At 41.2% G+C, this 22,865-nt stretch overlaps 1 protein-coding gene across 2 annotated transcripts in view; it reads left to right on the top strand.

Annotated features, from left to right (window-relative positions):
- uacab (uveal autoantigen with coiled-coil domains and ankyrin repeats b) overlaps positions 1-22,865 on the top strand; it is a 136,144-nt gene that overhangs the window by 99,179 nt on the left and 14,100 nt on the right. For both annotated transcript variants that reach the window (XM_060911707.1, XM_060911708.1), the window contains exons 5-14: positions 4,696-4,753; positions 5,032-5,102; positions 6,787-6,893; positions 10,910-11,088; positions 15,317-15,354; positions 16,100-16,153; positions 16,265-16,372; positions 21,557-21,589; positions 21,721-21,807; positions 21,926-21,956. In XM_060911707.1, coding sequence (XP_060767690.1) covers positions 4,696-4,753; positions 5,032-5,102; positions 6,787-6,893; positions 10,910-11,088; positions 15,317-15,354; positions 16,100-16,153; positions 16,265-16,372; positions 21,557-21,589; positions 21,721-21,807; positions 21,926-21,956 — 766 coding nt within the window. The remainder of the gene's footprint in view (positions 1-4,695; positions 4,754-5,031; positions 5,103-6,786; positions 6,894-10,909; positions 11,089-15,316; positions 15,355-16,099; positions 16,154-16,264; positions 16,373-21,556; positions 21,590-21,720; positions 21,808-21,925; positions 21,957-22,865) is intronic.

Raw genomic sequence — 22,865 nt, forward strand, 5'->3', positions numbered from 1 at the left:
AATCAAAATTTGAAGTTCTTTATGGAAATCAGGGACGCCGTGTCATTCGGACTAAAGAGGAGAAGGACGACGACCCAAGTTGTCGTCAGCGCTCAGTTCAGAAGCCTGCATCTCTGATGGTATGGGGTTGCATTAGTGCGTGTGGTATGGGCAGCTTACACATCTGGAAAGACACCATCAATGCTGAAAGGTATATCCAGGTTCTAGAGCAACATATGCTCCCATCCAGACGATGTCTCTTTCAGGGAAGACCTTGCATTTTCCAACATGACAATGCCAAACCACATACTGCATCAATTACAGCATCATGGCTGCGTAGAAGAAGGGTCCGGGTACTGAACTGGCCAGCCTGCAGTCCAGATCTTTCACCAATAGAAAACATTTGGCGCATCATAAAACGGAAGATACGACAAAGACCTAAGACAGTTGAGCAACTAGAATCCTACATTAGACAAGAATGGGTTAACATTCCTATCCCTAAACTTGTGCAACTTGTCTCCTCAGTCCCCAGACGTTTACAGACTGTTGTAAAGAGAAAAGGGGATGTCTCACAGTGGTAAACATGGCCTTGTCCCAACTTTTTTGAGATGTGTTGTTGTCATGAAATTTAAAATCACCTAATGTTTCTCTTTAAATGATACATTTTCTCAGTTTAAACATTTGATATGTCATCTATGTTCTATTCTGAATAAAATATGGAATTTTGAAACTTCCACATCATTGTATTGTTTTTATTTACAATTTGTACTTTGTTCCAACTTTTTTGGAATCGGTTGTGTGTAGATGGATCCGAATGATTAATATTTTGGCTGCCCTTAACAGTCACTTGGCAGATCACATACAGGAAAGTGTTGCTATGGCAAAACTTTAGGAATGACAGTTCATGGAGCTTATCACAGGCAACCGTTGATGGCTTGTTTTGACACACATTATTTATATATAAATAAATGTGTTTTTTATATATATTTATTAAAAAAAACACATTTATATATAAATAATGTGTCAAAACAAGCCATCAACGGTTGCCTGTGATAAGCTCCATGAACTGTCATTCCTAAAGTTAGCCCATATGCTGAATTAAAAAAAAGTCTACCTGATTTTCTCCTTAATATAGTCTTGACCAGTTCCTGGCTGCCCACCAGTTAAGTTGCCCCTATCATACAACAGCTGCCAATCTGGAAGCATATAGACGGTCACGTGTTTTTCCTCCAAGACACGTCAAGTCTGTTAACCATATCTTTTTAAACTCACCTTTGGGGGGGAAAAAAGTGCTATCCGCCCCCTTTCACTTATGAGCTCACTGATGCACATGATTTGTGAGGGGAGAGGGTGTGTGCCACCACTGAGAGCACGAACAATTTTGCTGTTTTGGTCTCCTGGCCATGGATGGCTGTGGCAGTTGGTAGGATTTGAGCTCATTAGCTTATGGTGAACCTCTTGCCCCACTTGAGAGCCATGTCATGAATTTTTAACAAAACCATAATTTTCATAAACTGCTTTCAGTCAAAATCATAAAATGGCTGTGCAATAAAGAAAGCAAGCAAGCACAACTTTATTCATCACACACTTGTGAAATTTCCTCTCTGCATTTAACCCATGTGAAGCAGTGAACGTGCGCGCACGCATGAGCAATGAGCGCGCACACGTACCCAGAGCAGCGGGCAGCTGTGCTAACAGTTGGGAATTAGGTGCCTCGCTCAAGGGCACCTCAGCCCACAGCCATCCCATATTAACCTAACCGCATGTCTTTGGACTGTGGGGGAAACTGGAGCACCCGGAAGAAACCCACTCAGACATGGGGAGAACATGCAAACTCCACACAGAGAGGCCCTCGTTGGCCGCTGGGTTCGAACCCAGAACCTTCTCGCTGTGAGGCGACTGTGCTAACCACTACACCAATGTGCTGCCCATATATCTTATTTCTACACCATTTCACCTAGTGCTTTACAACCGGTTAATCACAGCTCCTGTACATGTGTAATAATCTATTTGACTTGCCAGTTTTTGATATCAGTAACCTAAGGTATGCAAATCTGCCCAACCCTGAACATAAATAAAAACCGCCCATGGCAAAAGTATCCCAGCTGTATGGAAATAATGTACCGGTCAACCCTTATGCCTGATTTATATGTTGGCCCATAAATGCAAAAGACTTGAACAAATAATGTACCAGCAAAACCAAAAACACAAGAACAGCCAAGTCAGAAACACCATCTCTTATTGACTATCACATTCTCGTTGCTGATTGGCTACTGCATGCGTCAATCTGAGAGACCATCGAAACCCAAGAGCTGGAGAATGTTGAGTCAGAAATGCGTGCTTCATTGAATCTACTGATGGTTTATGATGTCTGTTTTTACCAACAGTATTCATATGGTGTTTAGATTTACTGTCAACTTTGCATGCCATTAATGAGGGTGCAAATGCTGAAAACCCGCCGAAAGGAAACCGGGTTATGCAAAAGAGAGAATTACTCCTCACTTTAAAAACACAAGTAGCTTCACATTGAAAATCTTCTCGTCTGAGGTAACTAGATAAAATGGTCAAGCCTGAAAAAGTGCATTTCTTTTAACTTGTGGTTTTACACCGTGTCCAATCAGCAATGGAGAAGTGATGTTCAGTCAGGACCTACCTTAAATTTTCCCCATCATTTTATGTTAATGTTGATGTGATTTTAATATTGCTTTTGTTTTTGCATTTAGTGTTTTGCCGTTTGTTTTTGGCTTGTTGAGTTTTGTACTTGGGATTCCATAATATTACCAGCAATATTGCACTTAAAAAAAGTACCTACAGATGTTTTCACTTTCTGAAAGGCTCAAATGTCTTTGTAATGATGGTACAGACGGTGATGGACAATTTAGAGAAAAATGTCGGCAATTTTCCTCTTGCTCACAGTGATGATCCTCACAAAAGAAGTCTTTTATTTATTTTTTACTTTTTTTAAATTTATCCCCCCCGCCCCTTTTAAAGGATGACTAAAAGATCACCAAGATTGACTTTTTGACTACTTTGATTTAGAGGTTTGTGTAGCGTTGTCTGTATAGAGGGCTGCCGCGTGACGTCACCGTACCGCGTAATTTTGTTAGGGCGCCATATTGGAAGACCAAGTACGTACGTACGTACATGCATACATACTCACAATACAAAACAAACTATGAGCGAGAGTGAAGTGATATTACAGCTATTGTGAAGTGACACGATGAGTGAAGTGACACGATGGCTGATAATTCTGGTTATGTGAGTACATTACCAGCTGCAGAAAGGGCACGGTATGTGGAGAAACTGGCTGTGATAGATGGGTTTGACCCATATGATAAGACTCGGGGCAAGGGAGAATGGAAACATAAGGATCTTTGAATTATTTGGACATGGGGAAAAACTATATTTAAAATCCAAAGAGGGATGGAGGGAGGAAAATTAAAACAAAAGAAAGAAATGAAATATATAACATAAATGTGATAAAATTAAGGATGTTTTTATTCAGTAAACATTTTTTTTAAATGTTCAACACTCTAGCCTAGTGACTTACCAGTAACAAAATGGTCTGAACATATTCTATACTGTTGTAGACTTGAAGTATTCAGATCCGCTCTGCATAAAGCAGCTAGATACTCTCTCTGTCTCCTGGCAGAAAGCTCCTTGGTTTGCTCCCCTTGTGTCTGAATCACAGCTGGTATTCTGAAGAAAGACTTCTTTTCACCTTTCCCATCAGCTTTGTTAGAACCCTAACACGGCACAAAAGTTTACCATTGTTGGTTTTTGATGAATCAAGTGCCTCGTGGGTTCACATACCGCGCGCTGCCGTTATTTCCCCCTAATCACGAGTTTGTTCGTCTTCCAATATGGCGCAGGGTTTGTTTACTTCCGGTTTCGGGTGACGTCAGTGCAAGGGGTCTATAGGGGTGTTCACACAGCACATATTTGCATCAATGCTGCACCGATGTATTTTGTTGCAATATATCTTACACCGGTGTAAATTTTGTGGAGCGTTCACACGTCACAAACCTGCTTACTAGAGAGAAGCGTGTTAGCACCGGTGCAGCCCCACTTGCGTTCACACGGCAGTTTTTGCGACCGTGCTATATGATAGTAATAATGCGGAAATGAAATATGCGCATGCGTGAAAATGTACTTCCTTTTCCCAGTTGTCATGGCATCAACAAGTGCCGGGAAAACAACGTGGATGAAGACACCAGTGTTGCCAGATACTGCTGACGTTTTCCAGCCCAAAATATGTTCAAATCCGCCAAAATGCACTTAAAACCGCCCAATCTGGCAACACTGGAAGACGCGCAGTTCTGTTGTTGATATTCGCCATTTTGGAAGCGTAAAATACCAGGATGCAAATTATGCAATGCCCGTATGTAATCAACTCTCCTCGTGCGTAGCGAGTCTACCCCTGTAGCGTTCAGACGTCCCATTTTATATCGGTGCTGCCCCGCAAACTAGCATTTACTCCGGAGTAAATTTCTTAAACCACCTCCCGAGCAGGGTTAGATTTGCACCGGTTTAAGCAGCTTTCAGGGGCTACACCGGTATAACTTGGTACCGTGTGAACGCTCTACCGGGGCAGCCCCGGTGCTACACCGGAGTAAAAGTTGCCGTGTGAACACCCCTCAAAAGGCACTACATACTGTATGTCAGTGGAAGTGTTGTACAAAAACTTCAAAATCAATGTGTGTTTGTGTGTTGCAGCATAACTGCCCTGTTGGAAATGTGGACCTGCAGGGAAAGACGGCTCTGCATGATGCTGGTGAATAACAGTTCATGTTTTTGTCTTGCTGACTTTTTCTTCTCTCTCACAATGCTGTGGTGAACATGGTGACTTTCTGCAGTGCCAGAGCAAACTCCGAGTAATGAAAAGTTAATAGGATAGCAGGACAAGTTAAACCTACAGTTCATACTTGATCATCTGGTAACGAATTAGTGTCCGGAAGATCGGGCAGGGTATGATCAGGGTATAAGGATGATGGCTCTAGTTCTTATTTGTTTTGTGATCTGTCCATTATATCACTCATTTCCTGTGTGCAGTTATGGCCGGCTGCTCCTCCAGTGTTAAGCTGTTGTGTGACAATGGGGCTTCGGTCAACGCTAGTGACTTTGTAAGTATCATATCAAAATTGGTACACTTTTTTTTTTTTTTTTTTTCTTTCCCCTTTCTTCCTCTCCTTTTTTTACTGTCTCACAATGTGATTTTTTTATTTTTTTTTGTACCAGATGCACCATTTACAGAACGCGTAGAAACAGCATTGAAAAGTGAATATTTTGCACCATTTTTGCCCCTACAGGATACATTTACCACTTCTCACATCATCCATGACTGAGACAAGTATAGATCTTCCTTCTGCCATAAAAATTCGCGAATTACCATTTTGATTTGTTGTGAAAATGCATCGATCATGCGAGCGCGGTTTTCGTGCAACATTAGCTTGGTGGCGCTAATAGTTCACCACGGTTTTCTTTTTTAAAAGATATTTTTTGGGGCTTTTTTCACCTTTATTGGATAGGACAGTGTAGGGACAGGAAATGAGCGGGGGAGGGATCGGGAAATGACCTTGGGTCGGAATCGAACCCGGGTCCCCGGATTTATGGTATGGCGCCGTATCCACCTGAGCCACGACGCCCCCACCATGTGTTTTCTTGACCTTCCGAGCAGCATTTTGTGGTCTGTTGCTCAACAAATCTTGGAAATTCGCCAACAATCTACAGTCGAGATCGTCTCCTGATGGATTCACAAGGTTCTGTATCATCTGTAGTCAGTGCCTGGAAAATGGACCGTTTTGGGATGCGTGCACATGATTTCATGTCAGATTTACAGTAACTTCCTTTGGTCCAGTTTCACTTTGGTTTGTATTGGCTTGGTAGTTTAGTACAGCAGGTTATAACTCAATCCATAATCTGGTATGAAAATTTGGTGGACTGACCTATGTAGTTGATCAGCCAAGACCGCTCTGTTTTGCGAACAGTGTAATGTAGCTAATGAGTGCCAAAGTATACATCCAAGTCTTACCGTTATACTTCATGTTGTTTACATTTGTATTATTTGGCAGACATTCTTATCCAGAGTGACTTGCAGACGAGCTTTTTAGTCTCTTACATAAAGGCATCAAGCAAGCAAAAGTTATACTATTAAGTAAAAAATGTCTAAGAGGCTTTTGTGAAGAATTTTGTGAAATGGCTTGAGATTTTAATTTTTAATTAACGTTCAAAGTGGAACTCTTTATCATCTGCATAATTTGAGGCATTTCAAATAGTTATGCCTTTTGATTTTTGGGAGGAAGAGAAAAATGATGACGGTTGTCAAACATGGCTCGGTGCAAATGTGTGCATGGCGCTCTTGGATGAGCAGGTTTCTGTTATCGGCTGCTGAATCCTCATGGCCCCTTGGGCATACTAGGCCTAGTGCTAGAACTGAGCATGGGAAATGCACATGGCGTTTAAGTGCCTGTGGTGATTTGGGTTTATAGTCTTGTTGTTCCTGTTTTAAAGGCTTTTTTGCTTGACGGGTGAAGTATTATAGCTGTGGCTTTGTCTTTTTAGGTAGAATGTACCAGTACTTAGTAGCTGTTCATTCATTTCATTAACTCTAATGAAAACTGAAATCTCTTCTGCATGGACTGTTCATTAAAATCTTTTTTTGAATAAAGTGAAAAGCTGACGATTTGGAGAGACCATCAGTGTTCTGTGTGGTAATTTGGATTATCGTTACTCTTGAGTCTGAAATGTGCTGTCGATGAGTGAGTGAATGACACTTGGTGCCATTTTTTTTTCTTTTTTTGTTTGTAGGATGGGCGAACTCCATTGGTGCTGGCCACTCAGATGTGTCATCCTCGTATCTGTCAGATCTTGCTGGACCGAGGGGCTGACATCAGAGTGCGCGATAAGCAGAACAAGTAAAGAAATCTTTCCTGCATTCCCTCACTTAGGCCTGTATTCAGGGTTCAGTAGAGATGTAAGAAAAGTTATTCCTGCACGTGTACTATTCCTATTTATATACATACTTGCGCAAAGTGACTGCTTAACTAAATGCAATGCTTAACTTCTGGACTGTAAAATTACCTTTATTCAGTTCAGATCCCTGAGGATGGTGGGATTTTCCTTGAGTAGCGCTCTCAGAAATGAGTTTTTCAAAAACCGGCAACTGGGGGGGGAACCAAAAAAAAAAACCCAAACTTAAATCTGGACTGAAAAAGCAGTTCATGGTTTCTGGGTGAAATGTATTAATTTAAGACATTCTCATTTTTTATATATATATATATATATATATATATATATATATATATATATATATATATATATTTATTTATTTAATCTACCAATTAAGTCATGCCATAATTTAAATATTCACTCAGATATTGCCCTAAAAATCTGTTCTGTAGCTTTGGGTGCGTCTACACTGGTAAGAGTTCAATGTGGTGTATTTTGATGAAGAAAAATTATAAATGTAGCACTTGTGTTCAAAAGTTAATAGCAGATTATTAAGACTCTCCACTGGTTTTGGAAAAACATATGTTGATCATTATTCTCAGTATAAAGTTTAATCATTGACCTGTTTGTAGCTATTTCATAAAGTTTTAACTTGGCCACTATTGCTAAAACGTATTAATGATTAGGGATTGACCGGTATGTTTTTTTCAGGGCCGATACCGATTATTATGGAATTGGGATGCCGATAACCGATAAATGTAAACATAATTCACATGAAATTAAACATAGCACACACTGACACAGACCTTCATATCCATGAAATGTATGTTTAATTGTAAAATTGAGCATGAAATTTTGTGCAGGGAGATGCCAGCAGCATTTGTACAATAAAGTCAAGCATTAGTTAGAATAAAATGAGAAATAAAATAATAATAAAATATTCACCAATAAAATAAATCACTCCCTACTTTATTACAGCTCACCATTTTCAGTGGAAAATAAATGAAAATACACTCTGGATTCTTTTACACTAAGAACTAAGTAAGACTTAGCAACTTCAAGTAGTTTTTAAATAACAAATCAAGTGTAGGGAGCTGCCTGCAGCATTTTTTAAAAAGTAAAATCAAACATAAAGTAGGCGATCACTCCCTATTATGTAACAACTTAACAAGTAACCATCTACGGCTCTGCTCCTTTGAGTATATCGCTTTCCGAATCAGAAGCGCTAGCGAGGAGAATCACTTGCGCAAGAATACTAGTGGAGTACATTACAGCGCAATGTGAAGTAGCATAAGAACATTTAAGTCAAGAGTTTAATTGATGTATTTCGTTCATTACCGTTTATCCAAGCAAGTGTGCATCCACGACACAATTACTGAGCCCACAACAAGCGTCCTGACAAACTCCCTACAGTATTACACAGCCTACTAGCACCATATCACACCTGGCTTGTTTAAATGTTCAAATAGCGCTTTATAAAGTTACCTAACATGTACAAGTGCAATGCGCTTTTTGAGCACGAGTCACGTCATGAAGTTTACTCATCACCATAACAAATAGCCAGTAGGCTTGCGCTAGCCTACAAAGCACAAACACTACGTTTTATTTCGTCTTCCCTTGACCACCTCTCTGTATGGCTGTCATTCTACTGTTCGAGTAGAACTACTGACACATTCACAACGTTTCCAGACGGGGATTTAAAAATGACTGCAGCCTACGTTATGCTGGGGACTGCTTACTATGGACAACATTACATGTAGTTTCAGCGAGACTAGTTGGTTGTAGGCTAATTCAAGTGCTTCCTTCCGTAAGCTAAGTTTGCCTGGCTACACAGATGCAAATGGACAATTTTAACGAGTAGTAGATGAAGAATGTAAACATATGATGATGTGCTTTTGCAACTTGTGTGTTTGTGACTTATTGCGGCAAAAGCAGCGTGTCCTTACCTTGAAGCGGGATCCGCTTCTGCCCGAGTGCCCATACGGCCGCCTTGAAACAGTTCACAGCGGTTAGCTATGCGTGTTGATTGGCTGTATCCCTTGTGCCAAACAAATCAGATGTTGTGGTGGGCGGGACCGTGTTCTTGAACTCAGAGGTGAGTGCAGGAAAGGACGTGCAGTGACAGTCGCGTTAGGAATGAAATGGCTGCAAAAAGGCATGTTATCGGCATATCGGTGGAAATTATGGCCGATACCGATAACCCTAAAAATGCAGAATATCGGCCCGATATATCGGCCAGGCCGATTATCGGTCGACCCCTATTAATGATGCTGTTTACTATATTAGTGAAGGACTATACATTTTTATTTGCATAAATTTTTGCTATAGTTATTATATATTGAAAAGATGTGATGTGATTTTGTCTAAACTTTTTATATTTCTGTATTATGTTTTTATTACTGTTTATTATTGCCGCCACTGACTGTGTTAGAGGTTGTTTTCACCTCCATTTATTTGTCTTTTCTGTCTGTTCCCAATGTGACTCAAAGTAGTTGAACGGATTTTGGTAAAATTCTGAGGAAAGGTGAGCTGTCAGTTAAAGAACAATTGATGAGATTTTGATGCAAATCCAGATATGTATGTGGATTCAGGATTTTTAAATTTTTTTTATTTTTTATACCCCCGCTCTGAAGGAGGGTGGGGTATACTGGTTTACCTCTGCCTGTCCATCCGTCCGTATCTCTGTCCGTCCGTCCAAAACACCCTTTTTCTCAGCAACCACAAATAATAGCCACTTGGTATTTGGTACCAAACTTCAGCTTGGGGTTCAATACCATGTATACCGTTTTCAGGTCTGTCCCACATCGACTTCATGTTTACCGATTGAATGTATTTACGAAACACACTGCATGGATTTACAAAATTTTTGTAACCCTTTTCTCAGCAACTACAAATCACAACTGCTTGATATTTGGTACTGAGCTTCAGCTTGGGGTTCTATACCATGCATACCGTTTTTAGGTCTGTTGCACATCGACTTCCTGTTTACCGACTGAATGTATTTGTGAAACATATCGCGTGGATTTTGATGCGATTTCAAAATGACAGTTTACCAGGATGCTATTTGAAATCCCTGGGGAGAACACTGCTCTTTACTTGTTTGAGGGTTAATTATTTGTTGAAGTCAATATTCATAATAAGTGTCCTATTCCTTCGATTGCTTGCGTTCTGATGTAAGTGAGAGCAGGGGGATACGTAAGTGAGCAGTAGCTCACAGTTGATCCTTTTTTGTCTGTTCTTAATGTAACTCAAAGTAGTGAACGGATTTGGATGAAATTTTTTTTTTTGTAAAGATTTTTTTTTTTTTTTTTTGGGCTGTTTTTTCACCTTTATTGGATAGGACAGTGTAGAGACAGGAAATGAGCGGGAGAGAGAGACGGGGAGGGATCGGGAAATGACCTCGGGTTGGAATCGAACCCGGGTCCCCGGGTTTATGGTATGGTGTCTTAGCGACCTGAGCCGCGACACCCCTATTTGGATGAAATTTGGTGGAGTTTCAAGTGTTTGATTTTGATATGTGGCTTGGCGGATGTATGCACTCTACAAAGTGTCCTAGTTGGTTCTATCTTCCCTTTGAATTTTTTTTTTTGACCCTGAAGGCCAATTGAAAGCTGAGTTTATTTGCATTTTATAGTGTTGATAAATTTAACAAACATGATGGGCGTGTACACATGCACAGCTTTCTCAGTGTAAAGAATGACCGCAATTGGAAAGATCTTAAACATAGCTGAATTCACCTAGCAGTTCCTGTTATAACCAAATATTAAATTAAAATTATTAGACCGACTGTATTTAGACATTTTTCTGATTTCAAGCTTTAAATATTCTTATCATTCTTCAGTCAGATCATTTTTGCTTCTTTCTAGAAGTAAAGGCTTAAAATTAGCAAAAATTATCTGCCAATACAACTCCGCTTTAGTGCAGAGTTGATGCTCAGTCCAGAATGCTGATGTGTTGATATAAATGCAATGTGCTCTTCTAGAACCGCCCTGATCCTGGGATGCGAATTTGCCTGCAAGGACGCTGTAGAGGTTTTGTTGAAGAGTGGAGCTGATGTCACTGCTGTGGACAGCTTCGGCCATGACAGCTATCACTATGCCCGACTCAGCAAAAACCCGGAGCTCATCAGCCTGATCAAGAGCTGTCTGGATAATGTGAAAGGTAAAATCACCTCACTGAGCACTGGTTAATTTGTGAATAGCAAGCTGCTGATTTGCTCATTTCAGAAAAGCAACAGCTCAGGACCTGTATTTGATGCCGTTTGTAGGATTGACATGGACATGCATGCTTTCATTTGCATACAAGTGATTGAAAGGCAAGGTGCTGCTGATACACCTGCAGATCGTCTTACCGAGGTGCTAACATGTACGTGTTAGCTGTAGCATTTGACCTCTTGCTGTCATATGCCCCTTTTCCACCAAAGCAGTTCCAGGGCTGGTTCGGGGCCGGTGCTTAGTTTGGAACCAGGTTTTCTGTTTCCACTGACAAAGAACTGGCTCTGGGGCCAGAAAAACCGGTTCCAGGCTAGCACCAACTCTCTGCTGGGCCAGAGGAATTGTTAAGACCGCGCGGAGTTGTTAAGACCGACAACAATAACAAGACCGCGAAAGATCGCCATTTTTAAGCGACCAGAAGCAGCAGCTGTACAAACGCGAAGTCAGCCATTATTATTATTGTTGTTGCTGCTGCTTCTTCCGTGTTGTTTTTGCTTCGATATTCGCGCCAAGGTTTATGCAAACGTAGCGACGTAACTGACGTATACAGCGACGTAACTGACATATACAGCGATGTAATGACATGGCTTCCCTTAGCACCGCGAGCTATGGAAAAGCAAACTGGTTCTCAGCTGGCTCGCAAGTTGAATGAGCTGTGAACCAGCACTGGCCCCGAACCAGCCCTGGAACTGATTTGGTGGAAAAGGGGTAAGGGACAGTTTTCAGGGGACACCTTAAAACTGAAAAGTAAAACAGAAATAACGGGCAACACAAAGAGCAATCAGAAGAAAAAAAATCCTCAGCACGAAAGGACAAGTTATATGAAAGACACACTTACTGGTAGTGCTTTTTGCACAGTTTTATATCATGATGACCTGTGAATTCATAAGCTGCTGTCTTGTGAGTCAGTAGAAAATATGAGGGTGTGGCTGTGGTATTTTTGTTGTGTGTTTATACTGATGCTTGGCAGACATCCGAAAAAGAAAAAAAAAATGGTCGGCTTGTCCACAGTCTCGTCTTTGCCTGCTAGGATTTTTGCATTTTACCAGAGTTATGGCCCTTGATGATCAAACTTGCACTTTGACAATTTCATGAGGGTGTATTAAAGGGCATGTTCTGGACCAATTTCCCTTTTTTTTCCCCCCTAATTTTTAAATTTATTTATTATATATGAAAGAATGGCCCTTTACACACTCATCCAGAAGGGTAATTTTGCACAAGCCCATCTGTCTACAGCAGAAAAAATAAAATAAAACGCGTCTGGAAAAATCCCAACGGAGTCTGGAGCCAGATTCGTGACGTCACCTGCGGAAGCGCCAGCAGGCTGCGCGAGCTTTGCACGGTTTCAGTGCACAGCCTGTGTAGACCAAGCGCTCCCATTTCTCTCTCATTGTCCGGTCTTTTGGGAAACGATGAGTACTAATCCCATCAAGATTGGTGTTGCTACACCCTCCTACGATACATCTGTTAACCATTTTAATAATTACGCGATAACATTGAAGACATTTGCAGAAAATCACCAGGTCGTTTTCTCAAACAAACCAGCGCTGATGTAAGATTCAGAAGGAGGCGTCCCGCACGTGACGTCACGAAAATCAATGTTTCCCGGGAAATCCAAATGCCAAGCTTTTTCAGAGGTGGACGAATTCGTCTCAAATAGCTTGATTTTCAACTGAATTTTTTTTCTGGTATTGTGCAAGGTAAAAAAATTGCAGAGAATGCAGAATGTTACAGATATTTGACCAAAGTTTAATATAAAATGGGAGAATTACATTGCTCTTGCTCCTGGATTTACCCGTGATATGCACATTAAAGCATTTATAGCATAGATGTAGTTGCCAGCGGGGGATATTGTGCTCTCCGAGCACTCTTGGTGTGTTTTTAAGAATAATACAAATTTGTTGCTGCTCCAGTATAAAACAGCCATATGAGGTGGTTGGGGATGATTTTAATAAGTTGGGTGGGGAAAAAAAATTGTCTTGGTTAGTGTATCATTACAGTGCCCTGATGGGAGTAATAGAAATGACAGTATTAGAGTTTTAGACAGTGTTTTTGTGTTGGAGTTTAAATGAAGGGTGGAGTAAGGAAAAAGAATAAGGCTTATAAAAAGAGGACTGCAGACGGAAGAAGGTGGAAAGGAAATGAGGATGTGGTGTGATGTGGTGCAAGTGAAACAGCAGGAATTCTTCTTGGAAAGTAAGCTGTACAGCAGAGCCAGACAGGTGTTCGCAACATGTGTGGGTGTGCGCACGCATGCTTGCTACATATTGAGGACCAGAACGTGTTTACCAATGGAGTTGGAACGTTTTTGGGAAGTGAGGACATTTTGACCAGTCTGTTTATCAAAGGGCTGTTTGAGGGATAAGACGTAGTTTAGGATTAAGGTTAGAAATAGGTTTAGGGTTGGGCATTGAGGCTACATCCACACGACATTGGCAACGAGATTTATTTTTTTTTTTTAATATTGCGTCCACATGGGCAACGGATCAGTAAAATATCAGGTACATATGGCAACGCAACTCTTGCTGAAAACGATGCAATACACATGCCACACCTCCATGTGCGCTGTAAGACGGTCCCATCGGAGACACCAGAACAATAGAAGTAGACGCATGCGCATAAACCCCTTCTGTCGCATCAGCCACATAAAGTTTTGATTATTAATCAGTAGCGTAAAACGAAAGACGCGGAAAGAGGAATGAATGGAGGTAAATGGAAGCCGGTACGCCAACATTCTGAGATCCTCCAGAATTCTTTAATGGTCCGGAATAAATTGAATGCTACACGTTGATGGATTACTTTGTTCTTCTATGCCCTTTTTGAGGAATGTATTGTCGGACTTAAACCAACATCTGAAGAGGTGAGATCGCTCCTTTTTTTTTCCCCCCTTCCTATTTTTGCTGGCGGGATTGTTTTTGTTTTTGGAAAGTGCACGGGCAGTGCGCAGTTTGGTTATACTCAGTACTTCCGCAGTGTTTGGACTAAAGACTCTGCCGTAAGGGCTATTCTCTCTCTCTCTCTCTCTCTCTCTCTCTCTCTCTCTCCCTCCCTCACTTTGCACCATTACACAATAAATATTCACAGTGAAAATATTTTGTAAGCGCGTTTCATGAACCAAGTTATAGGATTTGTTGACAACTCACATCGAGTTCGTTACACTTCTACCCGGTGTGAAGCACTGACAGTCATGTGGTTGTGAACGGATTTGTTTACGATGACGTCTACTCATCCAGATGACTTCGCAACAGGGCCGTTGCCAGATTTTTCCACTCTGGAACCCGTTCTCAAAAGATTTCGTTTTGGGGCACCCAAAACGCCAGTGCCGTGTGGACGCCAGGCCGAAACGATAAACAATTTTATCAGGTTCACCTGAATCCGTTGCCGTGTGGACAGGACCTTAAGGCCAATTTATGCTGACAACCCAGTCCTCGCAGATGGCGTCTGCGAAGCGCCGCCCCCCCCCCCCGCAGATGCTCTGCGCGCACCTCCCAAAAATTGACCACCGCAGACAGCGCCGCAGACAAGAGGGCTCTGATTGGTCCACTCTACATCTGCTGTACACGCGCTTCCGCTTCCCTACTTTCCCGGTTTGTTTTGTTTTCACGACCGCCATTTTTAAAAACACAAGCGAAGATGGAGCAGCACGAAGAGCGGTTGATCGAGGAAGTGAGGACGTACGTACATCTATACGACTCCAGTTCTAGTCATTATAAGTAACTGGAGGATAAACACTCCACTAACCACACCCACCAACTACTCCTAGCGATTTCGCGACTTCGCACCCCCTTGCGTTGTGGCGGTGAATAACATCGCGCACGCCTATTACTCCCCGCTCAACGATAAATTACAACTGTCTGCGAAAAGCTATCTGCGAAAGCCTTGTCGCAAGAGCATGCAGAGGCCTTTAGTTGTGATTTAAGGTTAGGATAAGGGCTAGGGAATGCGTTGTCGATGAGTGTCCCCACAAAGATGGAAGTACACGAGTGTGTGTGCGCTCATGTCAGTTATGAATCACAGCATATTTTTTAAATCTCAATAGAAAAGGTTCTCATTATGACTGTGCACATAATAGCAGGTCACAGATTTTCTTTTTGAACTCTGTTGAATGCCGTCTGTCATCTTGTACAGAGTGAGCTGTGACAATATTTTAACACCACCTTTCTCTGTATTCACAGCAAAAGAAGCTGGCAGGGCGGAACTGAAGAAGAGACAGGTACTGCAAGGTTTCCGTTGCACCCTGTTTCATTGATCACAAAACGACACCGCACTAAATTAGAAATGAAATCGTTTCACATTTTTATTAATTTTTTTTGATGTTTTGGATTTTAAAGGTGTGTTAAGTGAGCAAGTCAAAACTGTTTTTCAGCTCTGCGTCTGTCAACGAGAAGAAACAAATAATGTGTGCCATTAACGCTCAGCCAATCAGGACCACTGACCAATCTATAGCCTCTAACTTCGATTTCTATCAAGCAAACTTCTGCCAAAACTATTGAATTGTACCTTTAAGGAGAGGGAAGTGAGGAAAGCAGGTCTTATTATTGTCTTCGGTGTTTTTTCATTCATGTTTTGTGTACGTTTTTCCACAGTTTTGAGATTGGTTTCTAAATTCTCTCGCAGAGTTTTTATTTGCTTTTATTAGATCCAAATCCTGTTCTGGGAACACCAATTTTGTTTTGTTTTAAACGTGGATTAGATCTAAAGCCTGGAGTGATGGAGCTGTATAACAAAACAACCTTAGCTGATATTGAAATAAACACTGCGCTGTTGACTCGTGGTCTGTTTTACAGCTTGACACTACTGCCACCTGCTGTTGGAGAAAGGAAGTGCAATGTATTAGAACTCGAATAACTTGCCATTTGGTTATGATATTATTAAGCAGCTAGAACGGCAGTGTTTATTTTTATGCTTCAGGAGATGCATGGTTATGATCAGTCTCTCTTCCTCTCTCTTCTCCACAGCTGTCTGTGGATGTGGCCCCTGAGATGTCATCTAACAAGGATCAGGTTATTCATGTAAGTGGAGCTGTTTGACTTTGTCAACGGAGTTTAAACTTTGGCTTGCAATATTGTCAAATAGTTTTCCAGTGGGTGACATTTTCTGTGCATTTTTGTTTTATTTTTCAGGATCTTGAGAAGCAGAATGAGAGCCAACAGGAGACTCTGAGGAAGTATCATCAGGAACAGAGGGTTCTGAAGGACAAAGTCAGCATCCTGCAACAGCAGCTCAGTAAGGTGTGTACAAATACACACGTGCACGCGCACTCACATACATGTCAACCTTTGGTCAATCAAACCTGTATAACCAACCTCCAAAATCTGTATTTCCCTTATAAAATCCGTATAAGATGCAAATTAAAATAATTTACCTAAAATTTGAATGATAATTAACAATGATATATCCCAGTTACTTTTTATTCAATATTAATAACAATAAACCTTCAGAATGAATACAAAGCTCCAATGTTTGACAAAAACAGTGTTCTCAGCGTAGTTCTGAAGGAAATACTTCGTTGTTTGGAGACAAGTTTCACCGAGCGGCTATTATGCACGAGACTTCATGTTAGCCACAAAGTCAGGAAAATCTGTTCGTAAAATTACGTTATAATGACCAAATACAATAAGTATTTTTCCAGTCTCAGCTGTGAAAGGTAATCCCATGTGATCTCGTTTGGACGGTAAACCTGTTGGTACAGTTAAACGCAGCACATGAATGAGGCATCTTTATTCTCGGCTACTGTCTAGACGCTATACCAGAGACGGTTGAAGAATCTCCACTTTGCCACATCCAATATGGCGGCGAGGATGACGTATGATTCTACGCAGAAGGCGGCGTCTATGTTTATATGTCTATGACTTCCCGGTTGGCGGGATTCTCGCAATGCGGTGTGCACATGATCAAAAGTGGAACGAAGTCTCGCTACCACAAGATAACGCGCGATTTCATAAGACTTTTTACTGGCTGTCTGTGGTGTACAATACGTTTGTAAATGTTATGCGCTCTTTTATTATCGTGGGAATTGATTATAGCTCTAAATAAATATTGAAGCTTTTTTTTAAAGAATCTGTATAACTTTATTTATACGCCCGTATACTACGTTTATTGAATCAAATCCGTGTAAAATACGGACATTCCGTATAGGTTGACATGTATGCAATCATGCAGAGGATTTTATTGGTAGCATTTGCAGTTTTGACCGCATTCAATGCCCATAAGAGACATCTGGAAACAGTGATAATGTGAATAAAATTTGACGTGTGGAAAAGGCAATTTACTGAAGGGGGAAAAAAATGAAATATGGGCTGTGAAATGCACACATTTGGTTCTAGTGGCAGTTACTTTCACTTAAATGAACTTTTAGACCTGTGACTCCATGAACTTGAATTTTTTGTGAGCTAGTAGAAAGCAAGACCAGAATGCTGTGGGTTTTTTTTGTTTTTTTTGTTTTTTAAGCTCACCGGCCGTAGACGATGAGTTATTGCCATCACACGTCGTCCGTCAGTCCGTCCACAGTTCACAAAAATTGCGACTCCTTCCTGAGTTTTCAATGGATTTTGATTGATTTTGTTTGGAAGATCTAATCTTCTGCACAAAAGTTACTCCCTGGTTTTGTGACTTCTCATTAACAAGTTGCTAATTAGGCCGGTTAATCAACTTTCAGGAAAATCACTACTCCTCCCTCAGTTTTCAAAGTTTTGATTCCGATTTTGTTTAAAAGATCAAATTGTTCTTATGAAGAGCAACTTGGCTAATTATAAATAAATGAGTCTGGTTTCTCCCAGTAAAAGTGCAGAATACAATGTACTTAGGGGAATTCTGTCTCTTCAGTGAGTCAAATGTGTATGGCACAGTTCACTCAGAAGAACCAACCTTTTCAAACACTCGACCGCTTTTTGGACAGAAAGAAAAAAATGTTACTTGATTATTTAAGGAAAGTAACATGAATCCTGGGCGGCACGGTGGTGTAGTGGTTAGCGCTGTCGCCTCACAGCAAGAAGGTCCGGGTTCGAGCCCCGTGGCCGGCGAGGGCCTTTCTGTGTGGAGTTTGCATGTTCTCCCCGTGTCCGCGTGGGTTTCCTCCGGGTGCTCCGGTTTCCCCCACAGTCCAAAGACATGCAGGTTAGGTTAACTGGTGACTCTAAATTGACCGTAGGTGTGAATGTGAGTGTGAATGGTTGTCTGTGTCTATGTGTCAGCCCTGCGATGACCTGGCGACTTGTCCAGGGTGTACCCTGCCTTTCGCCCGTAGTCAGCTGGGATAGGCTCCAGCTTGCCTGCGACCCTGTAGAACAGGATAAAGCAGCTAGAGATAATGAGAATGAGAACATTAATCCTCATTAACCCTGACTGGGATAAAGCACTTGGTTAAGATGCATGAAGTCTTGCTAATGGAAAACTCTGTTGTTGAAAACCAGGTTTCACTGGAAGCATTTTGATTAAATTACACTACGAGAATAATACTGTTGCCTACAAAAAAGTGCATATTTGAGTCAGCTGTCAAAGATGACTGCAAACAGTGGATTCATTTGCAAATGGCACATTGCTAATAAAACATGCTATTTATCATGTTCTGTGCTGGTAGGAGCTGAGCTGTCTCGTCCACCAACACACATGCGCCTTTTTTTTTTTTTAAATGCTCTCTGCCTGTTTAGGATTTTCTTGTTAGCTTTTCTGAACCAATATCGTGTCCTTATGTGCCTGATCTTTGCTTATACCAGTTGAATCTGATGGTCAATGGTGTGGATTTGTTTTCTGGAACTGCATTTTTCCTGGCAGTAGTTCTGACTGTAACATGGGCTTATATTTGTAATTTCAATGGTAACGGCTCATATACAGGGGCTTGTATGATAAGTTTGTAACTTGGAAGTCTTATAAAAATGTTCATGTTTAACAAAAAAATATACAGTATTCGTTGATGTGATGAAACCATTATTTTAAAAGTAGTTTATTTAATATTATATAGGTGTTAAAGGCCATTTCACAGTCAGGGTGTACACAGTCGGGTTCACAATCGTCCAAAAATCAAACCTTGGATTTTTGTGTTTCTCCGCTGCCAAAAATGACCTTTTGAGACGGAAATTAACTGCACAGAATTTCAGAGCTACAGGTCATATCTTGCTCATGTTGGTTGTGGTGAGAAGACAGCATATAGTGTTTTTTTTTAAATTTGACCCTATTTCTTAGTCCACAAGAGTAAGGGATACAAAGTGGAACACTTAAAATGTATGTGGTTAAGTACAAATTTTCAAGTACTCTACAGTAATGTGTGTACATGGTGGTAACTGTAATAATGGCTGAAGTGGTGACGATCCCTGTGGTTTTCTGGAGAGGACACTTTGACCGACTTGCATTTCAACCACATGTGAAGCTCTGCTGCAAATGTCTCTCATCTGTTTCAAGTTGTTTTTATCCCCCGCTGGCCGAAAGGCCCGAAGGGGGATTGTCGTGGCGAAGTCTGTCTGTCCGTCCGTCCGGGAAAGGGTTCTCACCTTCTGAAATCAACGCCTCTCTCTCAATTTTTGAAGGAATTTCACAAAACTTGCTAGAAGGCTTTGTTGTAGGACAGTAATACGCATATTGTAATTTCATTTGCAATATATTATAGCGGGGGATATTGTGCTCTCGGAGCACTCTTGTTTACTGTGCAACAATGGCATATTTTGCTTCAAAAGAGCGGTTTTCTTAAATTATTTTACACCCTTATCATATGGTGAGTTTTCCAGAGAGGACATTTTTGACGGACAAAGGATCCTGTCGGAGGCACTTGGTTTAGAAAAAAATTTAACTTCCACTTAAATACCTTTCTATTCTGAATGAAAGAATACGTTCCAAAGTAAAACCTGGTTAGTGCTTAAAAAATAAAAAATTCTGAATTGAAGCAGTAAAATCTAAGTGTAAAAAATCAAAGTAGAATTAAATGAAATGGCGAGGAGATCAAAACTGAGCCTGCATTTGACTCTTACCAACAGAATTATAAAAACGTAGGCGTTACTGCTGTAGATGGGGCTGGGTGTGTCCCTGTAAAATAAGGTATTTAAAAAAAAAAAAAAACCCCGCCAGTATGTATATACTGGACCTACCGTAGTTGCAGGAGTCACTTGGTATTATTCAAAAAGACAACCATGATTGTGAAACACCCCTTATAGGTTTTATACAGTAGGTGTCCATGCTTTATAAGTGTCAGTTTCTCGACATGGGAGAGTGGTGGAGGCATAAAAAGAGAGGCTGGTGAAGGGAAAACCGGTTTATAACTGCTATAACACAAGCTCTATCAGGAACAAACTGTTCTCATTAGTGATCCATAATGTTAAGGGTAGCTATAAACCAGGGGTGGGCAATTATTTTTTCCATGGGGCCACATGAGAAACAGAAAATTTTGTGGAGGGCCAGACCAAAAGGCCGAATTAAATTCTGCATAATATTAATTGTATTTCTTTATATAAAGCAATAAATATCATTGTTTTTACAAGCTGCTAAGACTGGTAAGAGTATGGAAAAAACGAGGTTGCCTTACAAAAAATGTCATTTATTCAATCAAATTTCCCAAAACAATGGTTAACAAAATGTGAACGTTTGTACCTTTTTTTTTTTCCAGTCACATTCACCCCAAAACACAATAAAGACATCACAATATTGTCTTTCTACTCCAAATATCAAACAAGAGACATCATATTATAATAATGATGCCCACATTTGTAGTCTAATCACCTCATTTGGTGTTTTTTATTTGTTCAGTGAGAGAAATCTAGTCTCTGTTGGTCTTTAACGAGTGCATCAGAGTCAGGTTGAATGTCTGAGGTGGAGATGCGAAGCACAGCTGACAGATGATCAGTCGATTCGGTGTAGGAATCAGATCTACAGATCGGCTCGGGCTCCGGCGCCTGCTGGTGACGTCACACTATGTGATTGGCTGGACCGTTTGAAGGATGACGTGCAAGTTTGTGGTTGGTCTGGACAAATTACGGAAGTAGTTATCGCGGGATTAGGTTTCGTGGGATGTCATGTCGCGCGCATTGCGTTTTTGTTGAACACAACTTCAAAATAAAAGCAATGCACATTCAGTCCATGCATGAGGTAAAATTAGAAAATACATTTATTTTGTAATTTCTAATTAACCTTACACGGGCCGGTCAGAATGAACCAAAGGGCCGGATGCGGCCCGCGGGCCAGAAAATGCCCAGGTCTGCTATAAACAGTTTAAAAAGTGCGATGTGGTGTTGATTAGCAAATTAAAAATGGTCATCATTGGCAAATCGCTGTGGTGTAAGCTTCACATTGGGCAACCGCAGTGTGAATTATTCTCACACAGTCACACGGTCTGTCTTGTTATTCCATGCACTGATCTGAAATTGATCTGTAATCTAATGTGCACTGCTATACTTGGGCTCATAGTTCACTTTATTTTGTCCCCATTACAGGAGAAGTTGATCGTAGAGGACATCCACAAAGAGGTAATCTGGATTTTGTCAATGTTTTTCCACAGACCTTTTAACAGCATGTCCTCAAACGACCTTTTTAATGCTTGAGCACGAAAGATGACTGACTCTGCCCTGTCTTTTTCCTGTCCTGTTGCTGTAATCAGAGGGAGCAACTGAAGCGCATGCTGTCTGCCAGAGAGAAAGAGACGACAGCTTCAGAGACCGTGAAGGTTCAGCACCGGAGCCAGCTGGTGAGTGTCTAGCCAGGGCAAATAATAATGAAACACCATGCAGCATCATGGGGCCTGTGTTCTAACCACGTTAACAAGATGACTCTAATTAATACATTTGCATGATTTTATTTTGCAGGGAGATTACTCGGGCCAGTCTGTGATTAAAGGTGAGTTACTAGTGTGATGTACAGCCAAACAAAACCCCAAAAATAAACTCTGCCAATTCTGGCAAGTACCCTGATGTGGGCACGTTTTAATTAAAAATAAAACTTGATCAGTTTATCCATTTTGGAAGTTGCAATACTGCTGAGAAGAGGCTTCTCTGGGTGCGTCCGATTGCACGGAAACCGGATATCTGCTTGTGACATAGCTGATACGATCGTACGTTGTTTACCTTAGTAACGAAGCCGTCAAAGGCTTCTGATGCTTAAAAAAAAAATGTGCGTCACTGCTCAGAGTATGTGCCTGTTCACTGCTTCAAATAGATTAAATGCAGCATGAGAATTTCACTGTGCTGTTCATCTGACAAAGGCTTCTAAAAGCCAATTTATGCTGACAACCCAGTCCTCGCAGATAGCGTCGCAGACAGTGTCTGCGTAGCCCCCCCCCCCCCCCCCCCCCACCTTCGCAGACGCTCTGCGCGCACCTCCCAAAAACTGTGACCACCGCAGAAGCCTCGCAGACGAGGGCTCTGATTGGTCCACTCTACATCCGCTGTACACGCACTTCCGCTTCCCTACTTTCCCGGTTTGGTTTGTTTTCACGACTGGCATTTTTAAAAACACGAGCGAAGATGGAGCAGCACGAAGAGCGGTTGATTGAGGAAGTACGTACATCTATACGACTCCAGTTCTAGTCATTATAACCGGAGGATAAACACTCCACTAACCACACCCACCAACTACTCCTAGCGACTTCGCGCCCCCTTGCGTTGTGGCAGTGAATAACATCGCGCACGCCTATTACTCCCCACTCAACGATAAATTACAACTGTCTGCGAAAAGCTATCTGCGAAAGCCTTGTCGCAAGAGCATGCAGAGGCCTTAATTCCAAAAATTGAATCAGAAATTCCCTCT

This window comes from Neoarius graeffei, chromosome 27, assembly GCF_027579695.1.
Source record: "Neoarius graeffei isolate fNeoGra1 chromosome 27, fNeoGra1.pri, whole genome shotgun sequence".
In the NCBI taxonomy this organism is placed as follows: domain Eukaryota; kingdom Metazoa; phylum Chordata; class Actinopteri; order Siluriformes; family Ariidae; genus Neoarius; species Neoarius graeffei.